At 40.1% G+C, this 27,938-nt stretch overlaps 1 protein-coding gene across 1 annotated transcript; it reads right to left on the bottom strand.

The window, feature by feature from the left end:
- Positions 1–128: 128 nt before the first annotated feature.
- SCTR (secretin receptor) lies at positions 129–27,938 on the bottom strand (the record flags this gene model as incomplete). The annotated part of the gene is made up of 13 exons (XM_081314334.1): positions 129–311; positions 4,622–4,663; positions 5,198–5,336; positions 6,117–6,208; positions 6,564–6,630; positions 10,196–10,256; positions 10,899–11,052; positions 12,139–12,274; positions 13,283–13,380; positions 16,337–16,455; positions 17,816–17,926; positions 20,360–20,489; positions 27,837–27,938. 13 exons carry the CDS (start codon positions 27,936–27,938, stop codon positions 129–131), a joined length of 1,434 nt encoding a protein of 477 aa, XP_081170460.1.

Raw genomic sequence — 27,938 nt, 5'->3', positions numbered from 1 at the left:
GTCTAAGTCAGACTCCAGGTATTGTTAACAACTAGCTTTTAAGTCCTGAGCCACAGTGCCCAATTAGGTAATGCAAGTTTCTAGATTGCTCTGAGTAAATACCATGTTCTTGTCTGCCCTTGAAACCTTTACAATTTACTCAGAATTGGGTGAGAAGGTCGTCTTTCCTCCTGAGGACCAGGCTTTGTCAGTTGCAAGACTTGAGTGAGCACACTTACTTCATTTGGAAACGAAGAGCTGTGATGCTTATGAGTACCAAGATGCTTCTTTAAGTGCCATTGCCACCATTTTCTGTGAAGCTCCTGCCGGACCTGAACAAAAAGTTTCAGTTTAGTAAGAAGGTTCATGATTTTCTTAAGAGAAAGAGGATGCCCTCTCCCTGTTCACCACGGGGGTTCAACCTTTGCAGTCAGTAACAAGGATAAATCACTTTCAAACAACATTCTACCCTGATGATATGTGGTCAGCCACTACTTGCCTGCAGAGGAAGGAAACAAAAGCCAAAATGTGGGCCGAGGCAATCAATTTTAGTCTGGTGGGTATGCAGGTAGAAAAGGTGGAAACAAGGGGAAAGGAAGATCGGAAAGGCCAATAAATGGACAAATGTGGTGAAGAAACAAGAAGAATGGGCTGAGGTAACAAGACAAATGGTACTGTATTGTAAAGATTTTAAAGACTTGACAACTCATGATCCATTGGACCATCCTTTCAAAGATACTTTCTTATTTAAGCAGAGATAGAAGGACCACCGGTGCAGTGGCGTAGCGTGGGGGGTGCAGGGGGGGGGCCAGCCGCACCGGCCGCAACATCTGGGGGGGGCGCTCGCACTCACAGCTCTCTGCCCCTGCCTGGCTCACTCACTCTCTCCCACTGCAGTGCTGGCTGTGTGGATCCGATCCGAGCCGCCGGGTCACCGCCCACTGTAGAGGGGGGGTGCAAATTACTTGCCTTGCCCTGGGTGCTGACAACCCACGCTACGCCACTGCACCGGTGGCAAAAAAAAACAACAGTGGGGATGGGAGCAACTTCCAATTTCCTGCTGGTTTCCACATTGATGTTGCTTGTGGGAAGCTGGCAAGGGGTATCAGAAATCATTCCTCCTCTTCTTCCTTAGCTGACCCTTGGAACTGACTGCCACGTTTGTGGGGGGAGAAGGAATAAAGAGAGTTGTCAGTTGCTAGAAAAACTGCACCCTTGCTTCCCATCCTGTTCCCAAGGGGCCTCCTTGCCCTTGGGAAGAGTGCTCGCCCATTGACTGCTGGAGACCCCCAGACAGTCCTACTTGCTAAGGCATCCCAATTGCTCCCTCACCCATCCTACATTGTCCACCATTGTTAAGAGATTTCAGATTTCAGCCTCGGTTGCAAAGCAGCCAATTGCTGCTTATTTGTTGGGATGTACTGCCAGCCGATTGGCTGTGGGAACCAGCGGAGGTGGCAGAGAGGATCAGGGACATGGCCCTCCCATCTTCCCTTGCAGCACGCAACCTGCAGGTTTCTGGGAATTCTAGTCAGAAGGCACGGTGGCGCTGAAATGGCACAACTTTCCCAAACGTCATTTGTACAGGAGCCCTGGGTCCTCCTGCATTTTGTCTGTTAGTCCATATCAGTTAGCTTGGTGCAATAACTGTTGCCCAGTAGCTTCCAGTTCCACCCAAGGGAGGGTTACAAACAGACATGAGAGTTTTAGTAACATTTACAGTAGATAGGTTCAGAAAAAGATTGCTAGGTAGACCATGTCAGGGAACAGACACCACTAGAATTACTGGAACTGTCCTTCACTTTTATAGGGTATAAAAGAATCTGAAAAACCTAAAAGAGTTTCTGTCAATGCAGGGCAGTCTTGAGTTTCTTTCCCAACCTCTTTTGATTTTTCTGGGCTGATCTTTTTACCGTGGTTGTGGCATACCTTTCAAGGCCACCTCTGTATTCTTTTATTTTCATCTCCTAAAGCCTGACTAGTCTGCTTCTTCCTGTTCTACACAATACTCTTTCTCCACCCAGACGTACCCAGAAAAAAACAAAGTTCAAGACTAGCCTGGATGGAGAAAGACAAAGCAAATTATGTACTTACTTAAAGTCTTCTAGGAAAATCTCTTAAGAACTTTCCCCTAATTCCAGTCTTCTTCCCTGCTTCCCTGGTAAAACAGGTTGCCTAGTAAGACAGTCTGGCAATTCAACCATATCGCTCCAAGTTCTGGTTTTAAGAGGGGGTGTGAGGCAAAAACCCCAGCAAATGAGAAAACAAAGGGTCCCCAAGCACACACACACACACCCCAGGAGTTTCAGGGATGATTTGATCATTTCTCTTGTGCTGCAAATGGCTGGAATTAAATCAGCAAAGCCACCCAGCACAAAGGCTGCTGTGGGAACGTAGCCTGGAGCTGCTTGCAAGGGCAGGCCGAAGGCTGTGTGGAAGTCCCCACAGTGACTCCCTCGATTCTCGGCTTCCTGATTTGAAAGATTTCTATAGAAATAGTCCCCTCCACACCCCAATTTCTTCCTCGAGAGACAGCAGTCAGCAGGGGAGATGCCTGTACAGCAAAAACTGGTGCCTAATTCCATATCCCAATCACGGTTACTGTACCTAAATATTCTTCGGGTTTGAGAAAGTGTCTTTCCCTCCAACCTGAATGACAATCATTTATAAAGCACTTTAAGGAGGGGGAACACAAGAAAGAAGAAAAGAGAAAAGAGAAGGAGCCCAACTTGTACAAGAGCCCTTCCATCCGATTTGCATCTGGAAGAAAGGACAGAGCTGTATACAGGTGGTCCTCGAATTACGACTGCAATTGAGCCCCAGATTTCTGTTGTTAAGTGAGACATTTGTTAAGTGAGTTTTGCCCCATTTTACAACCTTTCTTGTCACAATTATTAAGTGAATCACTGTGGTTGATACGTTAGTAACGCGGTTGTTAAGTGAATCTGGCTTCTTCACTGACTTTGCTTGTCAGAAGGTTGCAAAAGGGGATCACATGAAGCACAGGAATTTTGATCACATGATCATGGGGATGCTATAAGGGCCGTGACTATGAAAAATTGTCACAAGTCACTTTTTTCAGTGCTGCCCTAACCTTGAATGGTCACTAAATGAACTGTTGTAAGTTGAGGACTACCTGTAAAGAATGTGAGTAGCCTGCAGTGGAGTCTACTAAGAAAGATGGCCTTTGAAAAGGCATTAGCTACGTATTCCTATTGTGGTCCTAAAGAGCAGCGGTGTCACTTTTTTTTTCAACTAGAAGGGAAACTCAACAAATTTTCAGATGTGTTAAAAAAAACCACACACACACACACACAGAGAGAGACAGACAAAAACCCCACAAAAGTCCTGAACTCTGCTGGGTCATCTGGAATTTTGAAAGCATCTTAGGGCATTTTCACAAAATGACTTTGGTGGCGGGAACAATAGTAACTCTATGACCAAGAAGAAACCGAATGCTCCATTAACCGCCACCTCTGCCTCCTTAAGATCACCATCATTTCCATGTGTTTCTTTTTCTTGGGCAAGTGGACTCACTCTATCTCTGGCTGATTTTATTTTCTAAAGCTGTTTTGGGATACGTGTGAAAGTTGAAAATAAAATAAAGCTGATGTTTGAGATGGACACTTTAGTTCGCAATATACAGTACTTTGTTGTTGTTAGCTGCGAAGTTGTGTCTGACCCATTGCGACCCAATGGACAACATTCCTCCAGGCCTTCCTGTCCTCTACCATCTTCTGGAGTCCATTTAAGCTCACGCCTACTGCTTCAGTGACTCCATCCAGCCACCTCATTCTCTCTCGTCCTCTTCTTCTATTGCCCTCCACCCTTCCCAGCATTAGGCTCTTCTCCAGTGAGTCCTTCCTTCTCATTAGGTGGCCAAAGTATTTGAGTTTTAGCTTCAGGATCTGGCCTCCCAAAGAGCAGTCAGGGTTGATCTCCTCTAGGACCGACCGGTTTGATCGCCTTGCAGTCCAAGGGACTCCTAGGAGTCTTCTCCAGCACCATAGTTCAAAGGCCTCAATTCTTTGGCGCTCAGCCTTTTTTATGGTCCAACTTTCACTGCCATACACTGCAACTGGGAAGACCATAGCCTTGACTATACGCACTTTAATATACATTACTAACCTCCCATTTATTCTATTTATTAAAAGGATCAAAATCAATAAAATAAAATAAAATGTAGGTAAAACATAGAGCCCAAGAGGCAGACCCATGCCCATGGACACTAGGTTGGTAACCCACGATTTAGTGCCATGAGTGAACAAGGACTTAAACTAGATTCATAAGGATTCTTTCCTCTTACTTAAAGTTAGATGCTGCCCTATATAAGGATTAGTAGCTTTGCTGCATGTTCTCCTTTTATGAGGATGATGAACAGATAAGAATAAAATATTCAAAACTACATAGTGTGAAACTATCAGTGACTATTAGCTGTAAAGTCTACATATTACATGCATCTCATTATCAGAAATAGTATGCTGCTGAGTGCTAGTTGATGGGAAACCTATGATGAAAAGTGCTATTGTTCTCCAGTCCTGCATTTGGTGGGCTGCCATGGGAAACAGGATGCTGGGTTAGGCAAACGTTTGATCTTATCCAGCAGGATTCATGACTAAATCTCAGTCCATGGGAAGCTCACCTCTCCATTAAGAAAACAGTAAAGCACGGCCACAGCCAAACCCTGAAACAAAACAAGCAAATTATTCATTGTGAAATACACAATAGCATATGGCAGACTGCCATTCCAGAAGGAAGATGAAATGTCATTTTTTTTAAAAAAAAAATCACACTGAACTGCGATGCACGTGGTTAATGGAGATTTCTTTGCAGCTTAGATGGTTCCAAAGACCAAGGCTGATGATGAGAAGTTTAGGTTGAACCCGCTGGAAGTTTGCAGCATCCCATGTGTTCTGCTTAAAAAAATGCCTTTACCAGCTATGCTGATAATCATTTAAGGAGCTTTGAAACAAAAACAGCATAAAATAACGTACAGAGGATAGGAGCCATATCGGTACTAATTTGAGTGTGAATTTGTAAAGATGGTAGGCCAGCCTCCCCCAAACATACACCGTTCTAGAAGTCGTAATCATAACACATCTAAGGATTACCAACTTGGGGAAAGTGCTTTCACTATCTTTGTGCTTACGTGCATTTTTTGAGATCCTAATTTAAATATCTAAGGAATTTTCCACCAGAGGATCTATACCCCTCTTACCTGGAAAGATCCTAGGGCTTTTTCAAACAGAGCTTGAACCTCCATGGTGCCATTTGTGGTATCAAAAGGGAAAAAAGCAAAAATAATGTAATGGACTCCAAAGAGAGGGATGAGCACCAGTGTTGATTTAGTAAGCCTCCTAGGAGCAAGGAAAGAAAGAATGACAACAACAACAACAATAACAACAACAAAAAGAGGGCTAGTTGGCTTTGGGATACAGATAGGTCTATGCTAGCAGAGGATCATCCCAATGTGTAAGGTTGCCAGTTAAATGACATGGCCAGTGCCCATGCTGATGGGAATGGTAGCCCAATACAGTACATCAGGATAACGCATGGCTGAGAAACCTGCCCTGTGGGTGACTGCAGAAGGATTGCCCAACTGTGCAAAATATATATGTAAATAAATTTATTGACCACTCATCTTACCACAGGATAACTCTGGGCAGCCACAAGGTAACTCTGGATGTAAAAGGGATTTGTCTCTCAAAATTTGCTCTGCTATTTTCTTACATGTTTCTGATGATGAACTTATCAGTTATGGAAACCCTGTCTTTCCTGAATAACCTCTTTTTCTGTTTCCCCCAAAGATGTTGACAAGGTGGGATCATCCCCTCCTATAGTATTATGGGGCACACTTGACTTTTAACCTCCTAGCAAGAGTTGAGGTTTTCTGTTACATAGCTGGAACTCTGTATCCTCTTTTTTTCTCTGCTCCTAATAACATAAATGAGCATAAAAACAGGTGCCTTAAATAGAAATATAGATAGGTTTAACACCCTTCCCTGTAGTGGGGTAATTATCCTTGAGGCAGCTTCCCTAGACAGATCCATGACATGCAAACAAAGAAAATCTTTGCCCTTTGGTCATTTTTTTGTTGTTGCGTTTATTTCTGAGGCTGGTTAAAGAGGCCTCCTTACTTGTATTGGCTGGAGCCTTTGCCTCTTCCCTCTGGCCATCGAAGTTTGTTCATCAGAATCCGCACAATATTAACAAATAGAATGAAATTGATCTACAAAACAAGGAAGCACAAGTGAGATGGAGGTAGTTCTTCACTGCATCACCCCATTCCTCCACCAGCTTTTTATTACATCTTCTAGGACAGGGGTCCCCAACCTTGGCAACTTTAAGACTTGTGGACTTCAAGTCCCAGAATTCCTCAGCCAGTTTTGGAGTTGAAGTCCACAAGTCTTAAAGTTGCCAAGGTTGGGGACCCCTGTTCTAGGATCACCCAGCCATCACTGAGCATACAAGCTTTATCCTAGATAACATTAATAATCTCAGGACCACAACAGATATTGCTATAACTTAGTAGTGGGGAAATAGATGAGAGTTTATCTGGGAAATTGGCTGTGAAATAGACTTACTGCAATAGAAGCCACCACAGGACCTTGAATGAGCCATAGGGCATACGTAAGATGCATATCCCAGCATCTGTAAATACAACAAACAAACAAACCTACAATTGTCGAATGAATAAAAGGTTCTCATTTAGAAAACCTATGGATGGACGTACTAGAAAACTCGATCCTGAAAGAAATATTTCATGGAAGTATGTAACCATCAGGTGCTTCTTACCATCCATCACATTATAGAAATTACAACAGGCAGATGTAATTATTAGAAAACTCAAGAGGGTACATTGGGAGAGTGAGGTAGAGGGACAGTCTTGCTTGGATTAAAGAGCTTGGTTCTCAGGAAGAGTTGCAAAGTTCAGATGAACTCAAGAGCCTGCTGTGACGCAGCAAAGCAAGGAGTCATTACACAAGCTTTTCACTTTTCTGTTGTTTGGCAGATCTAAAGGCGGATTCACACAGGCACACACAGAGGTAGGTCACGGTTAGTGTGAATTCAAATAGTGAAATGTTCGATTTTAGTGCACATTGTCAATTGATACCAGGTTGCGTTTAATGAAAGTCAAAATTCAGTTAATGAGAGCCTGGTGTGCACACCATCGCCATTGGGGTTTTTGATGCTAATTGTTGTGTACAATTAATTACACAACAAGAAAAGGAGAGGTTCTGTTTGGGAAAAGGTAAAAAAAAGCGGGGGGGGGGGCTCGTTTTGGAGAACCAGAGCAGAATATAGGAGATAGCTGGTATGCTTTGGATACGGGCTTATGCTGTAGCTTGACTTTCATCCATGGATAGGCATGATATGTAGTAAGTTTGTTACCCTATTTTGGCAAGGTTAAGCTGGAACCAATTAACATATTTTCCATAGAAATATCACTTTGAATAGTGTGAATTCAAATAATGCAACAATTTTGTGTTATTCACGATCAGCATTAATCGAGACCAACCTGTAGTTGAGACCAACCCCAGGATAGTTGTGACACCAGACTATGTTTTCTGTATGGCCAGAGTAATGAAACGCCAGTGGCAGAATTTTATCATCAAGCAAAGTACAGTACTTATCAATGAAATCAATTCATAAATCTCTCTCACCCATTTTTTTTTTTGTAATTGGATTTCTGCAGAAAAGATTTTATTCATATCTTTTTTCCGCATGACGCCACTCTCCTTTATTGTACCTTATGGGACTGTTGTGAGAACAGAGGAAAATTCTTTATGAATAACTCCTCTGCCCAAGAACCTATGCCACTTTCTCCCATGAGATTGTTTTACAAACTTTTTCAAGCCCTAAAAAAGGTAAATTACCTGTCCTGATTTGATTGTAAAAAAACTTATGCTAGAGAGGCTCTTGGGAGGCGGGGAGGGAACGTTGAAGGCCTCGCTAAAATGCAACTTCTTTTATTTCATTTGCTACGTTAGATTCATTTCCTAATTTCTGAATCTAATACTGGACTGCAGTCCCCTTTGAATCTGAGCATTGCAAACCTCGCCCTGTTGGATGGAAAATTCTCAAAATCCAAAAGCTTAATGGCATGCATTGCAGTACAGCGATCATGTTTTAAGAGCCAGTTTAGTGTAGCAGTTAAGGCATCTGGTGGAAAACAATGAGTTCTTGTCTCACACTTTCTAGGCACAAAGCCAGCTGGGCAAACGTGGGCCAGTCCCTCTCTCACAACCCTAGGAAAGAGGCAAAAGGCAAATCATTTCTGAAAAACCTTGCCCAGAAAATTGTAGGGACTTGTCCAAGCAATTGCCTGGAGTCTGCTGCACTGACTCGAAAGCACAAATGTATACCGTAAATCATGTTTTAAGGGAACTGCCATTTTTGCTAAAAGAGAATAAAATACTGGGTTGTTTTTTTAAAAAAAATCTGTATTTGTATTTTATCATCCTAAGAAATGCAAATAATAACGGCTATCCCTGTAATTATAATGCAAAAAGTTCCTGAAAATGTCCCACAAAACAGTTCTCTGTATAATGAACTCTGTATAGTCTGTTGATTCAGCTGAGGTCTCCTGCTAGCCCAGGTAGCTAACTAACCCACTGAATGTGTTGCCAAATTATGCTGCATATTGTCAATCCAAAATATGTGCCATGCTATAATTTAGTGTATTGCTTTCTCTAAAACCCAGGTTAAAAATCTGGGTTGATTTGTTTGGTAGCAAGAAGATAGGATCTCAGCTTCTGACGAAATGCTAAGTAATGTTGAATTAGTTTACCCCAGCAGAAGGATCCAAATGGAGCCAAACAGCCTATGTTTCACTGCACACTGTTTGTTCCTGGGAAGCCAGATTCATCCGAACAGAAGATAGGATCACTAGCACTAAATAACCTTGTTATTTTACCTCATTAATAAAAGTGAGTTAGAGAACAAGTAGCTAGCCGGAGAACAGATATCTCCCTGTGATATCTATTCAACAGATATGAAAATACTTTGAAACCAGATTAACTGGAACATTATCCATCATAAAGAGCAACAGGAACACTCTTTTTGTAGAAGGTGAATTCTTAAATGAGAGTTCTACACATTTAGACAAATGTAGACTAATTGTAAGCTATGCAGAGTTGCCTTGAACTGTGAGGTGGACAGAATATACATTTCATAATAAATAAATAAAATAAATGTCCAATTGCCCTGTCCAATCATGGAACATTTAGGAGCATTCTTTCTTTCTTTCTTTCTTTCTTTCTTTCTTTCTTTCTTTCTTTCTTTCTTTCTTTCTTTCTTTCTTTCTTTCTTTCTTTCTTTCTTTCTCTCTCTTTCTTTCTTTCTTTCTTTCTTTCTTTCTTTCTTTCTTTCTTTCTTTCTTTCTTTCTTTCTTTCTTTCTTTCTTTCTTTTTCTTGTCCCACTGTACAGTATTTCTACAAAATTCCCACTCCTTTCTACAAAAGTATGTTTAAAAGGACAGTTCGCCGTAATTGTGCAAAGCCCATGCTTGGTGGTGCTACTTGTCCTCTATCTTACAAAGCACTCCTGTTTGTTTCCACAGTAATTATCAAACTGCCTTGCTCAGAGCCCATCAGAGAGAAGCAGATTTGACACTCAGGAAATGGAACATAAGAGCTGGCTTTTTATTAAGGGCTCATCTCTCTAACCTAATTGCAGAATTTCTTTTCTCAGAATCTCTGAGCACTTCACACACATACACACACACACACACACACACACACACACACACACAAAACAGATTTTAAACCAATTAATACTCATTCTGTGGAGTGATAAGACAACATTAATACATAATTTGCTGTGTTCGCACTAAGCCGTAATATGTGATTTGTTTAGTTTTGGCCAACCAACATGAACCATGCCATTTTATAACTTTAAAAAGAGTTCTGCTGAAAAACATTCAAACCCTGAAGCCAATTCTAGGTACCACCTAGAATTATATATATGGTTTCAAATATTCCAGGAGTGATCCAGAAGCTGTTCTGGAAAAATTCAAAACAGGCTTATTTTGAAGATAGATCACTTCCAGAATATTCAGAGTAGTTTCTTTCAGGATCAGAACATTTTGTGATGGCATATTTTGCACACTCGTGATACTTCAGTATTCTGCTTTATTGAGTTAAATCACAGTTGGAACAACCCTGCCTTAGCATGAATTGAAAACAGACTGCTGAGTTTGGAAAATGTGCTTACCCAGCATTTTCATGTAATAGTCTGGCTATGACCCATGCAATTACGAATAACTGAGGAGCACCTGCAACAGAGGAAACAATTTTGTGGTTAGTGCCTACTCATAATATAGAAGAAAAGCTGGATTAGGTTAGCTGAACATTTTGAATAATAATAACAAACTCTAATAACCTTATGAAAAGGAAAAATGGATCTGCCTAAAAATAAAATGATGGACCCCACACCCCTAATAGAAGGCTGAAGCGCATAGAAATATGCAAACTTTCAAAATGTCTCTACCCATTAAGACAATCCCCGTGCTTTCACAGCTGAGCATTGCACAAAGACTAAAGGGGCTGAGTGGAGGTCATGGGAATTTCAGTCCAGCATTCCTGCACAGCACCATATTTGGAGGGAATGGTACACCTGTTTGTTATGTCAGCAGTGGCAGGAGGTCAGGCATAAACCTCGTTTGCCCTCCCAAGCACAGGAACAGAGATGGAAGACAGAAAAAGCCCAGGACAAAGAAAAGCAAAGAGGAGAAGAAGAGGAACAAACCAGGAGGCGAAACAAGGAAGAAAAAAAGCGATCCAAAGGCAACTTGGGGAAGAGGGAAACTAAGAGACCACTGCCGTTAAGTAGGCAAGGGGAGAAAGTTGAGGCTCTGCAATAGGTCACTGAACATCCCCAGACAACATGTTTGTCTGGTAACTAAGTAGATGCTTACCCCATCCCAGAGCCACAAACCACCAGAAGAACTTTCGGTCGGAGAAGAAAGAAATGGCCAGCAGGCTGTGGAGATAAAGCCCTTCTACAAGAAGCCAGCTATAATTTGCCATGATGCAGAAGTTAACAAAGGCTATGATCATCTTGCACCTGCCCTAAAGGGGAAACAAGAAACATTATGAACAAGGTGTGTTTTATTTATTTTTTAGTTTTATCCCCTTTCCAGAGAACCTTTGCCCCATTGCACCTTATTTATCAGTGGCCTATCAGTTCCTTGGTATCAATACCTTAGAACAGGGGTGTCAAACTTGTCGTGTTATGTGTCGTGATTTTTTTCCCCTTGCCGGAGCTGGGGTGGCTGCGGCTTCTGCTTGATGCATGTGGCCTGCGGGCTGGCAGTTTGACATCCCTGCCTTAGAAGAACCGTGCTAGATTCGACCACCTACACTAGGGGTGTCAAACTGGCAACGTCATGTGATGTGTCATGACATATTGTGACTTTTTTGCCATTGCCGGCAATGGGGTGGGCGCAGTTTCGCTATGATGCATCCAGCCTGCGGGCCGGCAGTTTGACACACCTGACCTACACAGTGACATTCTGTTGTCATATCCATACTGTTGTCATAGCAGAAACATAAAAGCAAGTCATAATTCTGCTCAAATATGAAAATCACCACCAGTGTGTTCCAGATGTCCTCCTACTAGATGAATATTATATCCTTTTCAATTCCTTTCCTAACAGCCCTTAACATGGGATTTTTATTTTTACATGGGCTAGGGTAGCATTTTCATCAGGCAACAATCCCAGAATCCTTTGAGTAGTAAAACTGCTTCTACTTCGGTTTCTTCTAAAGTTAATCAAGATGACTAGACCAAATATCTGATCTCTTCAGATGTCATTTTCTTCAGTCTGATATTAACTATGAATTAATCAAAATTGTATACAAATACATTTGCCCTATGTTTCTCCTCTGAGGTTATATGACTAATTAAACTATGCTGATCATTTTAATCAAGTTGTTACTGTCACAAAATCAAAGGCAAACTAAACACAACTTATGCCACTTTAAAAGCTAGCAACTTATTTAAACAAGAGAAAGGTACCAGAATAAACAACGTGGCAATATACTTTCTCTGAGTTTAAAAGCGATAAAAGCTATTTTTTTCCCATTTTCATTCTTAAGTGGCTTTTTTGATGCTTTATTGAACTGGGTAAACTGTATACATTTCTACTTCCTTACTGTGTGTAATTCACAGTAGACGGCATCATCCGTGTCCTCTGACAATATAGGATCCTTGATAAAGTTTGCAGTCACCCTTAAGATGAAAGAAGCAAAAAGCTGTATATGGATGTAATTCCTTGTACAGTGGAGTTTCCTATTCAAAAGGGGAAAACAAGGCATTATGCAGGATTCAAAACAGGTATTCTCATCAGCCATGTGAAGATTTAGGGAAGAGAGAGCATTACTGTTGTTTAAACTGCTTGGAATCATTTGCTTTAAGCTGCAGCAGGCTTTCCAAGATCTCAGCTAGACATCTTTTCAAGCTTCTTGCCTGTATTGCCTAGAATCCAATTATATGCAAAGAAGAGCACACTGCCACTCTAGGTTAATATTTAATGTTGATTAAACATTCAATTGACCTGCTGATTAAATTTAAAATGTTGATATTTTTTTTCTTCAATGCTGGACACCTCCTAGAGTCACTGTGTGCGAGTCAGGCAGCCATATAAATCTACCCAATTAAATAAATAAATTTATGGATTTATCAGATGGTTTATTCCTGAGGGCAAAAAATCAAGTGAGTTCAGCTCAGCTTGGGTGAGTTCACGGACACATACGTATAGGTTTCCTGGCTGAAGTGGTTTGCCATTGCCTACTTTCAGGATGTTTTTTTCTTTAATCAATTTCCCAGTTTAGCCTAAAGCCAAGGAATTTTCTGGTAGTCTCACAGCCAAGCACTCATTGAATATCAACCCTGTTTTGCTTTTTGAGATCATATGAGTTCTGCTACGTCCTGCAACCTAGTTGGGCTTCTGTATGGTAAAACTGATAACTGTAAAGTATATTAATTTCTTGCACTGTGGCTCCCAGGGAAACACAGTATAAAAACACAAAATCTGCTTGACAAATTAAATGCAATATCATACAATCACGTAAAAGCAGATGAAGTAGTATGGTGGTACATTCTGAACACGTCATGGAAAAGTATTGTCAGATCTATGACTATCATAATTTCTCTACCCCCAACCGCACCAATTAATGGAACAGGATTCAAAATATCTCAGTGTTTTTACATCATTTAATACACACAGACATATTCATGTGGGTCATGACAAGATAAACTAAGGAAAGACTAAGAAACATGGGGATAATTCTTCCTCACCGAAAAGAAGCTAAGATGCCCAACGCTGCTGTCAGAGCTATGAGGGAAATGCTGCTTCCAATAGTGTACACGGTCTCCAATTTCATTAGATAAGATACCTGTAAGAAGACATCCAAGGATATTTTTTTTTCAGGTAGGAGTTGTGTTCATACAAGAAGCCCTTCAATATTCATAGGAATGTATCTTTTATTTGCAATAAACCTAGTACCATCATGATTTGAGGCAACTGACTTTCTCTGCAAATCCCAGTTATTTCTCTGGTAGAACTCAGTTTGACTGAAAACATGGAAGGAAGAAAACAAAGAAATATCCTCAGCCAGATGTGTAATCGCTGTTAGCATATTTAAATCAGAAGTGGGATTTACAATATTACATTAGAGCAGAATGTAGTTTATTTGTGGCTCATTTTAATGTGTGGGGATAGTGCGCTCCCACAGAGAGGGCCTCCTCAGGGTGCCTCCGATCAAAGAATGCCGATTGGTGGCCCCCAGGGGGAGAGCGTTCTCTGTGGGCGCGCCAGACCTATGGAACCGCTTGCCGGTTGAGCTCCGGACGGCCCCCGACCTCCGCTCCTTCCGGCGCGATCTAAAAATGTATCTATTCGAGCAGTCTGACCTGGTCTGATGGGTTAGGGTTGGGGTTTTAATATGTTTTAACACTGTTTTAAACTGGGCTAAATATTTAATCGTTTTTTAATTTTTGTATTCTGCTTTTTTATATTTATTGCCCTGTACACCGCCCTGAGTCCTTCGGGAGAAGGGCGGTATAAAAATATAATTAAATTAAAATTAAATTAAATTATGATTGGTAAGCCAAGGTTTGCAATTTAGAGTTGTGTGTAAGTTCAGTCACTATGGCTTTTTTGACAGACCATGGGTAATCATGGTCCAGCAGCATCAGTGATCTTCATGAGTACTTATGTGACTGCAGTAGGAATCAGTGATCTCAGGCATGCTGAGTTGCCTTGTTCACATGACCCTCAAATTAATTCACTTAATGCAACAACAGATACATGATTCTGCTATTCCAACATTTTGGAAGAACATTTTATTAAGGAGGCTGTTGAATTGGCCAGTACTAAATTGGATCACTAGGTGTTGCTATTTACAGTTATTTTTCTTACATGCAGCAGCTCTCTTGTCTCTGAATCCAAGTAACCAAGCAGAACAAATAAGCACTTGTAGAATAAAGATGAACGTAACCCGAAAAATTCATTTTCTGTAACAATAATGAAATGTCTGCCTTTGTTTGCGCTTTGGCTTTTATATCTCACCTTTCTATATCCATTTAAACAGAATATGAAATGCTTAGTGCCTGTGTACAACAATTACGAAAGAACTAAACTGCAAAATAAAAACAGTCTCATAAAGCACAACCATTGAGAATAAAAGAGCCCATTAAATGACTGCAAAAATAAAACTCTCTAGTGCCTGCTTAAAAGTGGGCAAGGAAACAAATGATGACAGCATCATTGTATATTGCACCTCCTGATCTAAGTCTGTTGGCAGCATACTCAAGTAAGTTAAAGCTTCAGGCAGTCTGCCAGGACAGCCCCTCACGGAAGCTGCTGTAATAATCTATTCTGTAATTAAGTAGTGTCAAAAACAAAGGCTTGATCCAATTCCTCCGTCAAAGGGCATAATTGGCTAATCAGACAAAAAAAGATAATACGTATTCCTGCCCTCCTTGTGTGACCTACCTACCTATCCATTTGCACATCCATGTTTCAAACATGTAGGTTTAGGGAAGTTCAAAATTTGTCGATAACACAGATTTATGAGTGTCCCTACTGGTGCCTAAGTGGGTGGATTTAAACCTGAATCAGCCAGGTTGGCACTCTATTTATCCTTCAATGTGTTTCATTGAATCTAGTCCTTCAGTACACCAAGAGAAAATCCAATTCTGTGAGGTCAGAGGAAACAAATGGGTGCAACTGTATCAGCAAAAAACTATTTCAGAGATACAGGACACTTCCAGACAAATAGCCTTTCTGATATAGCAATCCTTCTGAATCCTGTTTAAAAGGCACCTCGTGATTGAGATGACTTTAAACTATTTTCAGACCTAGGCAGAATATTAGGCACAGGGCAGTATAGAGTTCACAGCCAATCTCCCATCAATTGCTGTTTGCTCTTCTGTCTAATAGCTGAGCAGAAAGAACTGTCAGCCAATCAGGGGCCACCTGACAACCAATCACAGACTGCCTACACCCCCCCCCTCTCTCTTTTCAGGTCCGTGCTGCTCAAAGAGAACAGAAGTCTGTGTTTGCCACGTTGGCAATCCTTGTGGCCTTCACCAATGCCAATGTGATAATAATTCCGCATTTGGAGTTCTTCCAATCATACCAGCATGATGCTGAAATCTCAAATCTTTATGAGCCTTGGTGGTGCAGTGGTTAGAATGCAGTATTGCAGGCAAACTCTGCCCACAGGCTGGGAGTTCGATCTTGACGGGGCTCAAGGTTGACTCAGCCTTCCATCCTTTCAAGGGTGGTAAAAGGAGGACCCAAATTGTTGGGGGCAAGATGCTGATATTGTAAACTGCCTAGAGAGTGCTGTAGAACACTATAGGGTAGCATACAAATCTAAGTTGCTGTTGCTATTGCTATTGCTATGAGAAGATGAGAAGCTGGTAGAGCCAAGAATATCCCTCCAGTAGAGCTCAGACTATCCTGAAGTAGCAATACTATCTTTTTCTGAAGTAGAATTTGTTGCCTTGAAACAGCAATTCTGCATCCGTGGCTATAAGTGATATCACTGATACATAGAGAGAGGTGGATTTTCTTCTTATGTGGACTTTCACACTTCTGTGATTGCTAAATAGTAACCAGACTTCAGTATATGTACATGTCAAATTTCACATATTCATAGCTAATTTATGCACCTGCAAAATAGGAATGTGCTTTTACACATTCAGAAAATACTTTTTAACACGCCTCCCCTTTTTTTGTTGGTGGTGGTCTACACAAGGGCCAAATATTAGACCAACTTTTGAGCTTGCATAAAGGATTTTCTATCATGTGCAGAAATATTATAGCTGAAGAGGTGAACTCACCTTAGATTCCCACTCAGTTATAGGGGCATTAAGTTGTTTGGCATTTAAGCCACAAGCAATATATGGTTTGGGATATTTTTCTGACCAGCCTTCCCTGGTACAATTACGATACATAAACCCTGTATTGCAACAACAAGAACAGGAAAAGCCCACAATTAAGCACTAGACTATAAATAAAGAGGAAAATATAGTTTTCAATATACAATCAAAATGATTTTATTTTATTGTTAAATTAAAGCAAATAGTGATCGTAATACAATGAAAAGGTCTAACATTACTTCCCATTTCCAGTGCTGGTCTAAGAGGAAATTATTTTCTTAGAAATAATCTATTTTATTTTATTTTATTAGATAGGAAGCCAGGGCTAAAACAAATACAGTATACACATAAGACCACCCAGAAGGTTTGTAGTTGTGCCGTGATCCCAAGTGCAGCATTGACTGGATTAATATATCATGCATGGGAGCTGGGGAAGGGGAGGTAGGGTAAACAAGCGGCAAATGACAAAATATGTCTCATGGGACTCAAATGTAAAAGGACCAGGTTTGCGTTGTGATGCCACCATGCAGATTTTATCACTTCCTGAGTCACCAGGGTTTATACCCAATGTCTCTGAAAGCATACTAATTAATGTTTTCTTGAACAGATCATTATAAACTAAGTTTCTACAATGCATTATATGAGCAGTATATGAACTTTTTATTCATTTCATAAGAACATGAAGCAAGCCCCACTCAACAGACTCAAGGATCCATCTAATGCACTATCCTCTTTCTCAGGGTAGCCCCAGTAAATTCTTCTGGGAAGCATTTCTTCATGCTGTCCTTCTGGGAATCATGCTATGAAGGCCACAGCTGCCCTCCAATGTAGCTCTTCATCAACTAGAATAGGTTATTCCTCCTAACCATCATGGTTAATACACATTGATGAGTTTATCTTCAATCAAGGTAACTGTCTACCAACTTTTCTGGCTCCATGGACCAGCAGTGGCAATGGAGGGGGGGGGAGGGAGAGGGGATGGTTTCACGCACACAACCTGATCTTGCACATGCACAAATGGAGGTTTGCGCCCTTGCTTGCTGCTTGCAAAGACCGGTTTCCAAAGTGCCATGGACCAATAGTAGTCCATGGACCTGGGGTTGGGGACCCCTGGTCTAGAAAACTACCAAGAGTCACTTTGAGTCTTGTAGGAAATGAACAAACAAGCAAAGAAGCAAATTCTTGGACCTCTTACTGTTTTTTGGGTTTTTTTTAATGCAGTTCTCAGAATTCAACCTACAGTGTTTTGGTGCCCCAAATGAACAATTATGGTGTCCTGGACCCTGGAGATGAAAAACAGACAAAATTCTTCATATAGGAACAGAGGTCAGTCTAATACAGTTTGAAAAGTAGCCTAACTCCTTCAGCTCCAGAAACCTAAGACAACTCCCAGATCCTCAGAAGATGAGTTTGACCATTAAATCATGGTTTTCATGTTACCTGTTTGTCCTGCGACTATTTGAAAGGCTCGGGGACAGGGTGCACTAACAGTTTGTCCGATGGGAGAAGACAGCCAACAAGTAAGATTATCCCACATGCCAAGGCATCTGCCTAAGGTGCAAGAACAAAAACACATCAAAATAGTAAATGAATCCCACAGAGGGGAGGGGAAAAAATCCTATCACAATCCAGAGGCTGTGCCTGCATCAACCAACTTGTAGGAAATCAACCTCTAGCACTGATGATGTTACCCAGTTGTGTAATGAAACGTCTGCAAGAAATCAACCAAGCTCAGAGAGCATCAAGGGCCCCTCATTTCAACCCTGAGCTACATATATTCTCCTTTATTGGTAAATCAATCTCTGTGAAGTAGAGTAGAAGTAAGCACTAGCCTCACACCATGCCCTTTATCCTCCTTCTTTCTGATGCCACAAGTATTTTGCAGCTTATAAAAATATATTAAAGAGTTCCTCCTGTTTACCCTGCGTCTCACAATGTACTTGCTGTAATTTCAGTCAGCTAGGGCTGCATCATATATAACCCAAACCGTGCAGGGTTTGGCAGTCTACCAACCTCCATTAACTAATGCCAGCACTCACAAATCTTGCCATCCCAGGAGCCTGTATTAATGGACTGCTGAGTGTGCTAAGAAGGGGGAGAGAGGTGAATTGGTCTTCTTATCTTCTACTAAAGGTCTGCCTTTACTTTGGTGTTCAGAGCTGTGTGAGATTACTATGGGAGGGCAAGGAGTAAAAATATACTCTAAAAGCAGATACAAGTTGGACAGATATTTCTAAATTCACAGTGCTGACTAAAAAGGTATGCAAGGTCATTCTTTTGTTTAGACAAGGGCTGACTAGGAGGTCAATGAAACCTAATTAATTAAAACCAGGAAGAAGCACATTCATATTAGTATTCAATCAACCATTGTTCCAGAAATCTATTTGCTAATCCTCCCAAATATTTAAGCTTACTTCATCTTAACTCATATGATGCCGGCATCATAAAATGGGACATAAATCCACCAAACAGACCACTCTTTTTACACAAGGTTTAATTATATGCTAACTCTTTTGGTACTGTCGCTCCCTTGAGGGAGCTGGGCAGGGCGCTTTCCATCGTTCAGAATAGCAAAGTGGTTGTCATATTTAAATATTCATTTCCTGGTATCCAATATGGTTACGATGATAATTCAAAAATTGTGGTATCTGAGGAAGGTTTTAGAGATATGCAGCAAATTAGAGTAGGATTTTGGCAAACAGGCTATTCCCAATATTGATTTTTAAAAGTTAATCTCAACTCTTGTTCCTCCATACACAAATTGCCACATGGAGAGCCTGTCCTGGAGTGGGGTAAGAAAATGTGATTTGAAATTCTTTCATTTTGATATCCTACACATCCCTGCTCCTACAGGAGATGTAGATATCAGAAATTTAGGCTAGATCTATACTACACACCATGATTCTCTGGATTCACAGGACCTGCAGAACTGTAAATAAATCATAAATTAGCTGAACCGCAGCTTACTCAAGTTATACAACTCTATCCTTAGTTTGAATAGACATCTGCACTGGTTCCAGAAGGGTCTTTTGTATATATATATAATTATAACTAGACACAAAGACAGTGTATGTATGTATGTACGCACGCACACACACAGAGACAGAGAGACAGAGAGAGAGAGAAAGAAAGAGAGAGAGGATCCTAATGTGACATTAATTAACAGTTTAATCTTCCAGCTTCTCTACGGGATCCCTGATCAGTATAGCTACAGAACTAATTGCAAATTAGCATTTGGTTCCCCCTTAATTAATCTTCTATTCCTTCTATGGGATTATTCTGATCTTTCTATCTTCCTTTCTTATAATCCTCCACTTCCATTGTGTTGATGCCACAGACCAATGCTAATGACAGTCCTCAGCAAGCCAGTATACCTGACAGCAGTCAAATGCAAAATGTCCCAGTAAGTGGTGAGAAGAGCTCAGTAACCTCAGCGAGTTTCTCTCTCTCTCTCTCTCTCTCTCTCTCTCTCTCTCTCTCTCTCTCTCTCTCTCTCTCTCTCTCTCTCTCTCTCTCTCTCTCTCTCTCTCTCTCTCTCTCTCTCTCTCTCTCTCTCTCTCTCTCTCTCTCTCCATGAAACACTTGGACTGCAAGATTGAATTATTCCATACAAGATGGAGTAGAACCAGCCTGCTCATTAGAAGCACAAATTAAAAAAGCCAAAAGTTAAATATTTTGGCTGCATTGTGGGAAGGTAGGAATCCTGGAAATCTTAATGCTTGCAAAAATCAATGGTAATTGGAAAAATGCTAACAGAAGACAAACAAGGTGGCTAATAGCCAATACTGACAATGCAAGCATGAGTTCACAAGAATACTGAGAGACAATCCTTATAGTGTTTCTCAATCTCAGCAAGTGTAAACTCTGAATTTCAATGCCCATGGCTGAGTGAGGAATTCTGGGAGTTGAAGTCCACAAGTCTTAAAGTTGCCAGGTTTGGAGACCTCTGATCTAGATGCCCCCAACTCACATGCTGAGACATACCTGAACTCCTGAGCAATTCATTTCCAGCTGTTCTGTTTGCTTCTTCCTGGGCAAGGGCTGAGGTGCAGAGTTCTTTTTCCATCCTCATGATTTTTTTGATTTCACATGATGAAATGAAAGCTCCAATCTGCTGTATTAAAAAGTATCATTTTATCACACTGATTACCAAACATAGCAGTTTGTATAGTTATAATTAGAGCATTTTAAAATAACACAGTGACTTATTTGTCTTCTGAACTCAACTAAAGCCCAAACTCATTAGAATTTAATCCTGGGATTTGTTTGCAGGAGTGGGGAAGCGCTCTAGAAGACAAAGCTGCTTTCCTCCTCTCCAAATTTTTTTTTAAACAAACCCATAACAGTTCTGAAAAGGGCAGGGCTTTTTTTCTCATAGAACGCTCAGAACGGAGTTCCGGCACCTTTTTTGGATGGAACCTTGTAGGATAGGAAAGGTGGGTTGTATGACATGTGTGAGTTCCGGCACCTTTTTCTTTTACAAAAAAAGCACTGGAAAAGGGTATTCCTACTTAAGGACAAAATGGTCATCTAGACTCCAATATATATAGATATTTTTTAAAAAATGTTTTTCTTAAGTTGTTTCACATTACACCTAATTCTAGTCAATGAATCACATAATTCCAGATGAGGCTTATAGCACAATCAATCAAAACCATCATGCGGTTATTCCATCATGATTGTCTTAGGCATATACTTCTAACTGGGAAGGCAGGAAAATGACAAAAGATGCATTTTTATATCATGATGCAAATGCTTAAGTCATGGGCTTTATGTTGTGAATCACAATGCAAATTTTTATCACACACACCCCCCTTTGTATACTTTTGTGGGTCTCCTGTGATAGTTGTCCCCATTCCGTTCACTATCAATACCTCTTGGTATTATTCCAGCCTTTTTTGCTTAACACAAATAGTGACAACATAGTCTAAATTGAAAATAATTTACTCATCAGCTCTGTTTTTTGGGTTTTCCTAAGGAATTTATTAAGTCTGGGTTTGTACAATATGCTAAATTAAAATGTGGTTGGCTAGTTTGCGGTTTGCAAATGCAACTACAATTTAGTTACTGTGTCTTTTGCCTGGATGCATGGGATACTGAAAGTGCCCCATTTCTCTATGCCTGTACAACTCAAGCACTACTGGTGCAATTCAGACTAAAAGTTGTGTGTTTCTAGTAGGGAGATCCTGGGCAACTTTTTGCAATTCCAAACAAGCAGCCCCAAGAGATTTACAACATTCTTGGCAACTGCCTTATATGGTGGTAAAGTATACTTGGTTTTGCAGGTCAGTTAATGCAAGCCTGATTTACATCAACCATGCCTAGTGCACAAGAAATACCTATTTCTATGAGTGTAGCTAGACTAATCTACTTTCACACATTATTAAAAAAAAGTTAGCATCACCATTATTGGGCCCTAGTCATCTTCCTCTATTAAAATCAATTATGTATATAAATTAAAAGGTTTTATACAATGAATACACCAGTATTGATGATAACATAGTTTATCTTGACATGTTACCTTCTGCAAAGGATTGCTGAATGCTGCCATTCTTCTACAGATTTCTATTCCTTTACTTAAAATACTTTTGAAATTCTAACTCATATGCCAGTTTATGCTACAGTAAAATGGTTGCCTTTTAGATCGGATTTCTTAATCCATCTATTCCCCTCTCTACCTGGATGGGGATATGTCCAACTAGATAGCTATCCAAAAATTGAAGGGAAAGAAGAATTGGTTCATAAAGAGCAAGTGTAGACATAAGGGGGAAAGCATAGGATATTTAGCACATCAAACAGGTGCAATTTCTCTGTCAAGGATTTACAAAGGCTACTGCACAGCTAGGTCCAAATCAGAATTTAATTTCTAGAGATTCCTTTTAGGGCATGCAACAACCCATCAGTTATACATTAGAAAGACCTTCTGCTTATGCAGCTGAATGATCCCTTTGAGTAACAGCTGTAAGTCTTATTGGAATTAAGTTTGAGCTTTAATTTATGAGACCTTTAGAAGAGCCTTGGTGGAGCAGTGGGCTAATGCCTCCTTAAGTAACACCAGCTGCCTGCAATTAGTGCAGGTTCAAGTCCCACCAGGCTCAAGGTTGACTCAGCCTTCCATCCTTCAGAGGTAGGTAAAATGAGGACCCAGATTGTTGGGGGCAATAAGCTGACTTTGTAAAAATGCTGCTTGGGGGGGGGGCGAAAGCCCTAATAAGCAGGCATAGACATAGAATGAAGGCTATTGCTAAGCACATTGATTTGTGCTTCTTAGATTGTAAGCCGCCCTGAGTCTTCGGAGAAGGGCGGGATATAAATGGGATTTTTAAAAAAAACAACCTCCAGATGGGAGCCAGGGCTTCAACTTCTCATATGGTCAGATGGGACGATGGGAGTTATATGTTAACCCTATCTGGAAGATCATAGGTTTCTTACTTGTAATCTGTCAATTGGCCTAACCCAGGGGTAGGCAACCTTGGCTCTTTTATGACTCGTGGACTTCAACTCACAGAATTCCTGAGCCAGCTGGAAGTCCATGAGTCATAAAAGAGCCAAGGTTGCCTACCCCTGGCCTAACCTTATCCATGTTGATGGGAGAATGACAAGACTCCAAAAAATGGGAAGGTTTCTACTTGAGGAAGTTTCTTTAATCGCTATACCAAAGACAGAGTAGCAACTTCAGTTGTGATGAGAGCCTAATATTGATGGACATTAAAGCAAGCTGTCAGTCATACAGGGAGAGAATCATGTTTATGCAAGAGGGAGTTTTTCTTTCTTTGTCCTAAACGGCAGATGTTGAATAAAATTGATACGCAATATTTTGGAAAAGGAAACCTACAACACAAGGTACCAAGTGTGGAACTTAGGGGTATCAGATCTGGATGGTATCTTCTGAAAGATCACTCGGTGGGAAGAAAAACAAACAGAAGGCTCTTTTCATTTGTTGTTATCTAATGATTGCCCAGATTTTTGCAGCCTAGATCCAGTAGCCCCAATGAAGCTTAATCCTTATAACCACAACCATAAGAAATACAGTTGTTGTTGTTGTTGTTGTTGTTGTTGTTAGTTGCAAAGTCATGTCCGACCCATCGTGACCCCATGGGTAATGTTCCTCCAGGCCTTCCTGTCCTCTACCATCTTCTGGAGTCCATTTAAGCTCACGCCTACTGCTTCAGTGACTCTATCCAGCCACCTCATTCTCTGTCGTCCCCTTCTTCTATTGCCCTCCATCTTTCCCAGCATTAGGCTCTTCTCCAGTGAGTCCTTCCTTCTCATTAGGTGGCCAAAGTATTTGAGGATCTGGCCTTCTAAAGAGCAGTCAGGGTTGAGGTATTTCTCCTCAAGAAATACAGTACAGTAAGTTAAAGTTCTTCTATTTCAACTTGCAGAAGTAAATCAAAATTGCCTGAGATAAGTCAGGATTGGCAATAGGTTTCAACGCAAGACGTATTCTGCCTTTGAAGAATAAAGGGTATGGGTATGATACAGGAGGGGGAGGGGGAGAAGCATAGAGGAAACTATAACGTGTGATGAATATGATGAACACTGTGCAAAAGACTTTGAGCTTCCTCAGCTACTGTCCTCTAAATATTTTGGACGTCATCTTATCATCCCAAGTTATCATGGCTACATTTCTTGGGAAAGAAGACTTTTGGGAGGGTACCAAGTTAGGATGATCAGCCCTTCTCTACCTGGGTCCTGCAACAGGTCATGACTAAAAAACAACAACACTCAAAAACATCCTTTTTAAAATTTTGCATAGCACTCGATGCTAGCACTCGCAATGGTGAGAACTTCTATGCACAACTCACTTTATTAATCACCACGTGATGTAGATATAATGAATTTCATGGAAGTGGTCCCTGAGATTTGAAAATTATTTCAAGGGACTTCAAGAGAAAAACTGGCCTAGACCAGGGGTAGGCTACCTCGGCTCTTTTATGACTCATGGACTTCAACTCCCAGAATTCTGGGAGTTGAAGTCCATGGGTCATAAAAGAGCGGAGGTTGCCTACCCCTGGCCCAGACAGTCATTTTATGTTGAAGTTCTTATCAGTGTAACACAAAAATTTACACGTGGATTGGCTCAAGGCCTTAGCCTTGATCCCTATCCCTAAGGAAAGATTGGAGAAATGGTTGGCTTTCAAGATACTGGATTAGTTTCCAATACTCCCAGCTAGCATAATAAGCACAATAGTTACTAATCATGACAGCTGTATTCTAGGAACATTAATCGATTCTTACCCTTAGCTATAAAATCTCTGGAACTTCTGCATAATCAAATATTGACAAACCTTTGTATCAGACTAAATAAAGAAGCAATTGGTTGGATTTACATAGCATGTTAAGCCAAAACCAATAGTCCTCCCTTCCCCTCCTTTCAATACATTTTGGCTTGGCACAATGTGCAAGCCCACATATATAGTCAGCATTACTATGAAGGTTTAAAAATAAAAATGCCCTATAACTTGTGATCTATAGTGAGCAACAAATGTAAAAACAGATGCCAGGTTCAATTTTCTTCTTACATAGTTTTGGCAGGGCTTTTTTTCTCATAGAACACTCAGAACAGAGTTCCAGCACCTTTTTTGGATGGAACCTTGTAGGGTAGGCAAGGCAGGTTGTATGACATGTGTGAGTTCCGGCTCCTTTTTCTTTTACAAAAAAGCACTGGTTTTGGCTTCTAAGTTACCATTCTTCAGAGCCATTCCAAACACAAAGGTTACACACAGTTAGTCCTTGACTTAAGACCATTCGTTTAGTGACCATTTGAAAATACACTGAACGGCACTGGAAAAAGTGACTTATGGCCGTTTTTCACACAATCGTTGCAGCATCCCTATGGTCACATGATCAAAATTCAGATGTTTGACAACTACTTCATACTTGTGACCGTCGCAGTGTCCCAGGGTCATGTGATCACCTTTTGCGACCTTCTGACAAGCAAAGTCATTGGGGAAGCCAGATTCACTTAACAACCGTGTCACTAAGTTAACAACTGCCGTGATTCACTTAATAACTGTGGCAAGAAAAGTCTTAAAATGGGGCAAAACTCACTTAACAACTGTCTCACTTAGCAACAGAAATTTTGGGGGCTCAATTGCGGTCATAGCTCTTTGAGCTTTCCGGCCCAGGCTGAGAGTTTTTTAATTGGGGTTTTTTATATTTTTTCAGGGATTAAATTTAATCTTTTTAATTGTTTTTAATTTTTGTATCAATGTTTTAAGTACCCTGTAAACCGCCCTGAGTCCTTCGGGAAAGGGCGGTATATAAATTCAATAAAATAAATAAAATGAATAAGCCAAGGACCACCTGTACATCCAAAATTATTTATGTTAAAGTACTACATATCCCCAGGAAAAGTTACCAAAATATCATATAGTTCTCCAGGGTCTTCATGAGATGAGTTGAGTAATCAGTCACTCCTCTTTTTTTCCAGAAGAAATGCAACAAGGACAGATTTGCTACATCTCTTCTGTAGCTGCAAGACATTGCTTCATTAGAGGCAAAGTATGGATGTCTCCGTGCAATCACTTTTTTAAAACTGAAAAACCAATGTGATGCTGAATTTAATTTGATTTAAGTTAGGATATAACTTTGCACAGGGACTTGTATCACATCTGAAGCAAGGCCTTAAAATTTTAGATTTTGTCTGAGAATAATAATAAACACTCTGATTAATAATTATTAGTATATTGGCTGCCTTGACTTGATTTTAACAACAAATTTAAAATACTGATATAAAGTCACCTTTATATACAATCCTAGTATAATATTACTTTGAAAATTCTTATTTAACTTTACATGACTGGGAAATCTTTTTTCTTTCTCTGCCTGCTGCATTTCCCTCTCTCTCTCTCTCTCTCTCACACACACACACACACACACGCACACATACACGCGCGCACACGCACACGCACACGCACACACAGGTAATTCTTGACTTATGACAATTGAGCCCAACATTTCTGTTACTAAACAAGCTTTGCTCCATTTTATGACCTTTCTTGACACCGTTGTTAAATAAATTATTGAAGTTGTTAAAGTTAGTAACATGGTCATTAAGTGAATCTGATTTCGCCACTGACTTTGCTTGTCAGAAGGTCACAAAAGGTTATCACATCACCCCGGGACACTGCAACCGTCATAAATATGAACAGTTGCCAAGCGTCTGAAATTTTGATCACGTGACCACAGAGATGCTGCAATGATCATAAGTGTGAAAAATAGTCATAAGTCAACGTTTTAGTGCCATTGTAATTTCAAATGGTCACTAAATGATCAGTTACCTGTATTACTTGTATACACACATTCTTACATACAGGCACAGTTCCACACCACAACTTTATTGCAGCTTATGCAGGACTAAGGCACAATTAAATCACAAAAGTCATAGATTTTGTAAGTAATGTTGGTTGTGGCCAAAATACCTGAACAGAAAGATCACTGATGACTTCTGATACTTATTATTTATTCAATACTATTATAGCAAAAAAAAATGTCATTTAAAACTTATAAAAATGAATGGAATATTTTATTCCATTCATTTTTATTTCCATTTACTAGCTTCCCTTAAGTGATAACCCCCTGTGAATAGAAACATTTCTAAATGAACGATTCAATAAATTGTTATAAACTGAATAATAATTCACCCAAACTTTATGTTTACCTATTCATCTTTATTATTAGAAAACATAATAATTTCTATTTATTTATACCATTATTTGCATGCAGTCTAACAATTATTCATATTTTTAATATGTGCTTGATTATTTGTTTCATCTTCATAGTTTGTGCCTCAATTTAAACCAATCTTTTTAGCCCATACTAAGCAATATTTGAACACGAGACAAGAAGCAAGGAATTTGGACATACATTAGCACAGTTCTTAATTTTAGAATGAAATTATTGTATCAATTACAATAAATTATTATACAGAACATAATAAAATATTTATGTTTGACTCGCAACTGTTTTTATATGCTCCTTGATAATCCAGTAAATTGCTATCATAAATTAAATTTTTACAGACTGCGTAATGGGCTGATTATTCTGTCACTATAATGCACGGTGCTTATGCATTTTGGTCTCTGAAGCACAAAGAACCTTTCACAGCCAGACAGAGTTATGCAACCTATACACTTTATCTTTGATCAGGGCAGAGGTGAGTCTCTAAAGCAGATTCTCATCCTTTTTATAATCCTATTGAAAGAGTTCTAAGACATTTTAAGTAATTTCAAATCCCAGTTTGGGAGACCACAACTCTTTTTTTTTCCATTTGATATCACAATCCTACATAGATACTGGCTCAGAAGCAAATGCCATTGAATTTTAAAGAACTTGTTCTGTATAAGTGCACAATGACTGCTCCCTCTCACATATTTTTCTCCTTCTCCCTTTAAGTAGGTGGACAGAGACAATTGGCTTCCTTGCTACCATACAAATATTCAGTTACAGTCCTTACCGTTAGCTCCAGAGATGTGAAGATGATTACCATAAAAACCCACATGGCTGGCTCTTGTTTCTTCCCTTCACTCCTCTCGCACAGATCAAAAGTTACCTCCAT

This window comes from Vipera berus, assembly GCF_964194415.1.
Source record: "Vipera berus genome assembly, chromosome: 1".
Classification (NCBI taxonomy): Eukaryota; Metazoa; Chordata; class Lepidosauria; order Squamata; family Viperidae; genus Vipera; species Vipera berus.
The sequence above is the reverse complement of the archived record's forward strand: the minus strand, read 5'-3'. Positions and strand labels throughout refer to the sequence as shown.